The following is an 8694-nucleotide window of genomic DNA, read 5'->3' on the forward strand; positions in this document are numbered from 1 at the left end:
AGATTATACGGCCCGTATACTATGTTCGTATATATTGTATACGACCAGGTAACTTATTTTCACATGGTGTATACGGGCCGTATAAAGTTATACGACCCGTATACACCATATGAAAATAAGTTTTTTCCATGTGTTATTATTAGGACCCTCTCTCATTAAATCAACAAAACATAACCATTCTAGTTTTACACTTTTACCAAAAACTATATAATTCATTAGGGATGAGCATGGTACCCGTTTGATATCGAACCATTATCAGTATCAAAAAAACAGAGAAAATGAGTACTAGTACCGGTATTTTACCCGTAAATACTAATACCAAAAAACAGAAAAAATACATACCAATACCGAATATACCCAATACGATTCAATACTCATCTCTATAATTCATCATTAAATGAAGTTTGAGTCCAAAAATAATAACAATAAAGCATAATTAAAAAATACGGGTAGTTTTATACTGTTGCATAAATGTAAAGAAAAGAAACCATTATACCCTCTTCCTATCTCTGTCTGTCTGCCATCTCTCTCTCTCTCCTGTTTCGTTTCTTCTTCGCTTCTTCAAAAGCGAAGCGAAGAAGAGATAGGAATCAGAAGAGAAAACAAACCATAACACATCTCCTCCTGCAAATCCATCATCCAAAACTACCATAATCCCCTTTGAATTTCACAAAAGTATGTTGGTAGCAAACGCCTTTGATCTATGGCAGAAAGACATCTTCTTCTCCGCTGCAGAGGAGGTTCAAGCGTCTGCAGACATGTATGTTTCCTTTATTTCTTATCTGGCTCTCGTTTTATTCCTTTCAAACCCTAGCTTTTATCCTTATGCTTCAAATTAGGGCTTCTGAATTTCTCTGAATTTTATGGTTTAACCCTATATTATTTCATTAGCATAAGCAGGTTAGAAACCGGTGTATTACACAGGTTTAGTTAAAAAAAGTATTAAATAAGTTAGTCTGATAAATTTTAAATTAAGAAATATAAATTGTTAATAAGAGAGGTTAAATAAAGAAAATATTAAATTCTTTGTATTTGATATACAGAATGGAGTCAGCTTACAGGACATGGGTCAGACAGAAGAAAGAAGGGGTTAAATCTGTTGATTTGGATGAACTTTGTAGGGAGCTTCAAACTGCTTTAGGCACAGCAAAGTGGCAGGTTGGTTTATCTTAAAGATCATGATCTGAATTGATTTGTGATTAATATATGTTTAAACCATAATTCTTGAATTCAGTTGGATGAGTTTCAAAGAGCCGTTAGACTGAGCTACAAAAACAGCGTTAACGACGTTAGAACAACCCGACACGAACAATTCGTTTCGGCGATATCATCCCAGATTTCCGCAGTCGAATCGGCGTTAAAAGAATATTTCAGTGATGAAGTCCGAAAGCCTCTTCGATGGGTGAATTTGGACGAAGAAGAACGTGACGATTTAGCCATGTTTCTATCTGGGAGTGCGGAAAGATCAAAGAACAACGCTAAAGATTCCAGTTATACGACAAGTTGTAAAGATGTTGACAGTTATGTTATAGATGTGGAGCCGGTTGAAATAATGGGAACGAGTGATGGTTCTTCATGTCAAGCTGATAAAAAAGCTGGTTCTTCGCGAAGAACGCGGGTTGTGCAAGATGTTGAAACGCTGAAGATTGCGGTTGATCATGATGATGAACAGAAACCGTTGATGTTGAATGATGTTGAGTCTACACCGAAAGATAAAGGTTATGGTTGGAGACCGAGATGTGGGAATTATTGGATTAATCAGGTTAGTATGTCACTTTAGTAGGTGTTATGTTATTTAGTCATTTAGATTAGTTTATTGTTCTAAAAGTCAAATGTATTTACAGATTTTTAAAAGGGCTGCTGGAAGTCAAAGGCAACTGCAGACCTCAATACACTTGCATAGAAGTTGTTCCTTTCGGGTCACGCTTGTTTTGATGCTAACTATCTTTTTGCTTGGTAAGTTTTGCATCTGAATCGCTTGTTATATGACATACTCATGGCAACTGTCATTTTTCATGTGTACAACTGTACCTATCTCAATTTGTGACACGAAATTCATAGTTTGCGGGTCGGTTTTGGGTCGAACCTGTGAAACACTTTTAGCTAACACAGGTCGAGTTCAATGGCTGGCCCTTGTATTTTTAAAAGAAAAGTGTGCATGAAGTTTTGTAGTTCAAATATAACTGTTATATATACGTTTGTCTAACACGGTTTTTAGGTTCAACTAGCCAACCCCCAAACACTACCCATTTAACGCTGTTGTTAATTGTTTTTAACGAGGGCTCCATTTGATACATGATCTTGTGATGTCTTCGTGTAGAAACCATAACCCATGTTGTAGTTCTAATATATTATCTGAGTTCACTAACAATCAATCTTAATCTTATGTTTCCATTCCATGAAATCGCTCAATTCTTGTAAAAGAACTGTCAAGTTAAATGGATGAGATTTTTTATAACAAGGCTAAAATTTGTTGCATGTGTTAACAGTGCCATTCGTAATGTATTGCAATTGAGCGTGGTGTCATTAGCAAGATAAAAGGTTGCCGAGGAGTCTTTAAGTACTGAGGAAGTGAAGAACTTGACTGCAGGATATCATGACTTCTCCAGCTAGTATTAAGATGTAACCATGAAAAATTGAACTCAAGATTATTATATGGTAACTTCTAGACCATGTATACAACATTATACATGTATTGGATGACAATGTATGTGTGAACTTCATAAATGCAGCTTGTTAAACAGTATTCTCAGAATGGCAGTATACTTGCAGCTGTAGAAATGGTTACCTATGTGTATATATGTGGTCACATGATCCAATCTCTAGCGATACACACGAAGCTTCTGCACAAAAGCATAGATATTTCTCTGATTTTAAATATTCATGTTTCTGTGTGGTACAACTTATACATTAGACCTACCTTTGTTTTAAAAGGCACACGAGGCAAGCTGGAAACGGCTCAAGGGCTTGAGGTAGCGCCTCATGTACTTTTGGGTCAAAATAATACAACTTACAAAGGGGTAGTAGGAGGACCAAATATGACACCCTTGCTCATGACAACCAAATGAAATTCATCTGTCAACTCAAAAACACCTTCCTGTCTTGTTACAAACTCACAAGATGAATAAGGCAAACGCAGAGCAAAAACAACATGAAGCTACCTACTTTGTCGTCGATTTACAAAACCACCATAACCAGCACCCTGCAACCCATTTTTAACACTTTCTATCACCTCTTGTCTTGACAGAAACAGCCTCAAGTTAACACAATTAACCCAAAGCAGGACAGACCCGTCTCCCAGACGTATACTACCCCTCCAAATTTCAAACCCGAATACCACTCATGACTCAACCTCTCACTGTCATCCATCAAATCAACCACCTGGTTCGTTACCACAATCGTTTTCATATTTATCCTCAACTTTAACGTAATCTGAAGAGTTACATTTTCATTTCACAAAACATATTTTCTTATTTTAAACAGAAACGTCGTTTTAACAGCTTGACGATAATACACACACAAAAGCATCTGCACAACAGCGGTGATATTTCTCTGATTATAAATTTGTATCAGTAGATACTCAAATTTCTGTGTGGTAAAACTTATGCACTAGACCTACTTTGGTTGTTTTAAAAGTCACATTAAGCGAGCTGGAAAACGGCTCAAGGGCTTGAGGCGGCGCCTCGTGTACTTTTGGGTCAAAACTAGGGTCTAAGGAGGCTGATGAGAAAAAAAACATACCAAAGGGGTAATGAAATTATTAAATGTTTACTTGATGAAAAGGTTAACATGTAAAACAAATGAGAGATATGCAGCCTTTCGTTTGTATATAAACCTTATTTTGTTGTACATAGAGCAACACTAAACGTATGTGATATGCTCGCCTAGTGCCTCGGCTTTTGGGACCCAATTACCTAAACACCTCGAAGCATCTCACGCTTTTTTAAACCAAGGGCTTACAAAAGACATGGTAATCTCCATAAAGTAGTATCATAGAACATACAGGGCAAATAAAAGAAATTGTTCAGGTTTAAACATTAGGAAATTACATTTCCAGAAAAAGGATACACTCATCATAGATCAAAGATACCTGCCTACCTTAAACGCGCCAAAGAAAAATATAACTCATACAAAAGAAACCAATCTAGACACTGCTAAACAAGCAAAACTTGAACCAGAATGAACCAGTTAACTCAAGTAATTTAAATTATCTATAATAACAAATAGACATGTTCAACTGTTTTCATTTATGCAACTTACAAAGAGGTAGCAGGAGAACCAAAAATGACATGCTTGCTCATGGCAACCAAATTAAATTTATCTGTCAACTCCGAAAACACCTTCCTTTCTTATGACATACTCGCAAGACGAATAGGGCAAATGCGGAGCAAAAACAACATGAAGCTCCCTCCTTTGTCGTCTATTTACAAAACCACCGTAATCATCACCCTGCAACCCATTTTCAACCCCTTCTATCACCTCTCGTCTCGACAAAAACAACCTCGAGTTAACACAGTTCGCCCACGACAACCCCAAAGCAGGACAAACCCGTCTCCCAGACGTCCACATCCCCTCCAAGTTCCCAACCTGAACACCACTCACCCCTTCACTATCATCAACCAAATCAACCACCTGGTTCGTTATCACAACCGCAATCCCAAACCGCTTAGCATACATCTTCAAAACCGAAGATATCTTAAAAAACAACGCCGACCTTTTCTTAAGATCAGCACCGTTATTCTCAAACTCACTTCTGAACAAAGCAGCAATGGAATCAATAACAATCAACTTAATATCCAACCGGGTCTCCTTCGGGTGTTTAAGCCGAGATTCCAACTGAAGCAATACGTCGAGCAGGTGGTGTGCAGTGTGACAGTCACGGGTAAATATATGATCACAAGGGTCACGATAATTGGCAAATAGAATAGGGTGGGAGGACCGAAAAGAGTGAAGGAGTTGGGCGAAGCGGCGGTAGGGGAAGGGGAACTCGGAGTAGAGGTAGAGGGAGGAGCCGCTGAGGCCGTGGGGAAGCTGGGCGGTGAAGAGGAGTTGAAGAGAGAGTTGGGTTTTGCCGCAGCCGCTTTCGGAGACGAGCTCGGTGATGGAGTTGGATGGGATGCCGCCGCCGAGGGCGGCGTCGAGGATGGGGCATCCGAGAGAGAGGTGATGGTGGTGGGTATGGTGGAGGAGAAGGTTTTCCGGTTGCATTTGGGTGGATGTGGATGGAGAAGAAGAAGAGGAGGGAGATTGTTTGTTCTTTTTTGTTTCCCAAAATGTTTTTAACTTTGAATCGGACCAATTCGCGGGCCATTTTGCTTTGTATAATTTATTTAGAGTAAACTGCCATTTTGGTCCCTGTGGTTTTGTCACTTTTGCCACTTTAGTCCAAAACTCAAACTTTTTGCATCTGGGTCCCTGTGGTTTCAATTTTATTACCATTTTGGTCCAAAAATGAAATCAGATCATATTTTTCTTATAAAATCCTGCAATTTTGTCATTTTCCTCAGAGGTAAATCAGGTCATATTTATCTTATAAAATATGGTATTTATTTATAAAAGAGAAATGATCATTTTGCCCCTGCGGAAAATGACAAAATAACAGGATCTTATAAGGCAAATATGACCTGATTTCATTTTTGGACCAAAATGGCAATAAAACTAAAACCACAGGGACCCAGATGCAAAAAGTTTGAGTTTTGGATTAAAGTGGCAAAAATGACCAAACCACGGGGACCAAAATGGCAGTTTACTCATTTATTTATTTATTTTTATAATTTATTTTTTGTCTTTTATTTCTTTTTATCAAGAATTTCTTTTAAGTACAAGTCTTCTGAGTGGTGAAGTGGTTGAAGAAATACTTGGTGTTTCTTGTGACCTAAGTTCAACTCCTACTTTCCTTATTATTTTCTACGGCATTCAGGTGAATGGTGAATACGGGTGGCGCCGGTTCGTCTTGGATGGGAGGCGAGGTTTTACTGATTATTCCACTGTCGTGCCTTCGGACGGGTGGAGGTCGGGTTTCCGCGCATCTGGGAGAGCCAAGGGGCTGGCAGCGGTCGAGTAGTCAACCTTGGCCACAACGTCCGGTGTAACAGTGGTTGACACGTTGTTCCTTGCCGTTCAAAAAAAAGCACAGGTCTACTAATTATGTAAAAAAAACTACTGAATTTAAAAAGAAAGGGTTAATTGTCATTCAATTTGTTGGTTGTGATGATAAAATGAGTTTCAAACTTGAATCTTAAGTTCGGATTAAAAATTTGGTATAGTGTTAACGTCAACCAACACCATTCTTTTTCATGTTTCATATAAAACATATAATCGTCAAAATTCGAACCAACTCAGTCTTTTTTTATGATTGCATCTATTGATTTTATGGAAAAAGGACCTAATATGAAAAAATTATATATAATATTAGAAATTATATAAATGTTTACCAAACAAATAAAAATTTAAAGCTTGGTTTCAAGCTCAACTTCTTAATTCAAAGTCAAGTATAACCCTTTTTAATCGGTTAAAAGCTCATTTTCTTTACTTACACCGTAACCTAGTAACCCATTACCCAGACTTCTTCCAATTGTTAACCTAATGTAAAAAAGGCTAGCCAAATTAGTTTTGATTTTTGAAGCGGGGATTGACTGTTGTGGACTGTAGACTCGAGGGAGGGTTGATTGATCGTGATGGGTGATGATTATATGGACGATGCTTGCATATGATATATTGAAAAAATTAGTTATTTGAGAAAGTTGAGATTAAAGATGTTATGAATCGTTTTTAAAACATGAAAACCGTAAGGAAGAACTATAAAACGTAATTCTTTTTATGTTCCAAATTATTTGTATTTTTAATTTAATGTGTATGTGTTTAATGACGATGTACTCCTATTTTGGTATTCCCTTTTACGACACGGTCCCCAACTCAATACAAAAATTTTGACTCCACCTTGTTGTAGTTCCTAGCACCAAAAAACTGACCATAGGAGAAAAAGTTTATTACATTAGTCAAACAATGTTACCTTATAACTTCACAAAGGTTGGTGCCTAGTTGTGTGAACTCTCACCATTGTTCAAAGTTCACTTAACACTTGTCTACCTCTAAACACCAGAAAATCAGAAAACCAAAATCAAGTACATGTACAAAGCCCATTTAAAAGTATAGTTAAGATATGGCATCACATATGTATTGTAAGCAAAGAAATTTTCCTAAGGTGATAAAAGAGTATGATTAAGGTTGGTAGGCACGAAGAAGGGTAGTCCTTTGAGAATGATCTCCCACATCATCGGGTGTGCGAGATGAGACACAAGAGATGGACCAAGGGTGTGATGATGAGCCCTTTATATATACATATGTATGTATGTATATGTGTATGTGTGTGTGCTGAATAAGGAAGAGAGGATTCATGACCTTCTATTGCTATTGTAAGTTACTATGTCTTCGCTATCATGTTCTTGCTTTTAGGTGTGCCAACTCATTTGACTTAAATTTTTAATTGTTTATAGTTTTTAGAGTTAAATGCCATTTTAGTATCTGTGGTTTTGATCATTTTGCAAGCTTAGTCCAAAGGTTTCATTTTTCGCCTTTGCGTCCAAAAATGTTTCATTGTTGCCATTTTAGTCCATTGGGTTAACTTCATCCTTTTTTTCTGTTCACAAGAAGGGCAATTCGGTCATTTTATATGTAATTCTGTTAACTAGAAAAACAATTCGGCCATATAAAATGACCGAATTGCCCTTCTCGTGAACAGAAAAAATGAATGAAGTTATCCCAGTGGACTAAAATTGCAACGGTGAAACATTTTTGGACCTACCGGCGAAAAATGAAACCTTTGGACTAAACTGATAAAATGGCCCAAACCACAGGGACTAAAATGACATTTAACTCTATTTTTTAATCTATATATGATGAATGGCAGACAACATACTGATTTAGAAGACAACATACTGATTTAGAAGAGCTTTGGCTATTGAGCACGTAAGAGGAAACTTGTGGTTAAGTGGTTACTCCGCTTGTGGACAAGACGGCGGTGTTCAACTTCCATGTTCATATGTCAAAGTTTTTCTTTTTTTCATTTTCATTGAAATGTTCCATTTTCAGTAAAGGTTGAGTCAGGTTGGGTCTGGCTGACCAGCACATTTCTTCTCCAATAAATAAATAATCATGCTTAAAAAAAATTATTCAAAATCTTTGAATAAAACAATGTAGGAGATTACCACTTGGTTACCTCTTCTAAAATTAATCTTTTATAACCACTACTGTTTCAACTCTAAAACACATCCATTACGAAGAATTAGTGTCTCAAGGGTAAGGTGCAGTTGTCCTTAATCCTTATGTCATTTGTGTATTTACAGGGCATGTGAATGTTGCCCCTCGTCATTCAACCACATAAGCCGACAACTGCATGGCCCTCCTTGGAAGATATGGATCTCTATGGAAGCATGTTCGCCCGACTACCTGCAACAATCTCTCATCTCAAACACCTCAACCTGAGGAATTGCATCTGCCTCAAATAATTGCATGAGCTTCCATCACTTATTCAAGTTCTGAAGGTTGTTTCCCATCTTTGGAAGATGCCGGAGATTTGTATAAAATTATAATTTTACCGGTAATTTTTTTTTAACTTTATATTACGGATGGATGTTGTTTATTTATGTTTTTATGTTTATTTTTTCATTTTGAGTTAATTACTATTTTCGTTCC

At 37.2% G+C, this 8694-nt stretch overlaps 2 protein-coding genes across 2 annotated transcripts; one reads left to right on the forward strand and one right to left on the reverse strand.

The window, feature by feature from the left end:
- Positions 1-470: 470 nt before the first annotated feature.
- LOC110940705 lies at positions 471-2781 on the forward strand. Its single transcript, XM_022182264.2, has 5 exons — positions 471-760; positions 1044-1158; positions 1235-1762; positions 1845-1956; positions 2490-2781. The coding sequence occupies exons 1-5, from the start codon at positions 678-680 to the stop codon at positions 2513-2515; spliced, it is 864 nt and encodes a 287-aa protein (XP_022037956.1). The 5' UTR covers positions 471-677; the 3' UTR covers positions 2516-2781.
- A 1242-nt stretch (positions 2782-4023) lies between these two features.
- On the reverse strand, positions 4024-5292 carry LOC110940704 (DNA repair protein XRCC3 homolog). Its single transcript, XM_022182263.2, has one exon. It carries the CDS (start codon positions 5206-5208, stop codon positions 4318-4320), a length of 891 nt encoding a protein of 296 aa, XP_022037955.1. The 5' UTR covers positions 5209-5292; the 3' UTR covers positions 4024-4317.
- Positions 5293-8694: the final 3402 nt, after the last annotated feature.

This window comes from Helianthus annuus, chromosome 5, assembly GCF_002127325.2.
Source record: "Helianthus annuus cultivar XRQ/B chromosome 5, HanXRQr2.0-SUNRISE, whole genome shotgun sequence".
NCBI classification, from domain to species: domain Eukaryota; kingdom Viridiplantae; phylum Streptophyta; class Magnoliopsida; order Asterales; family Asteraceae; genus Helianthus; species Helianthus annuus.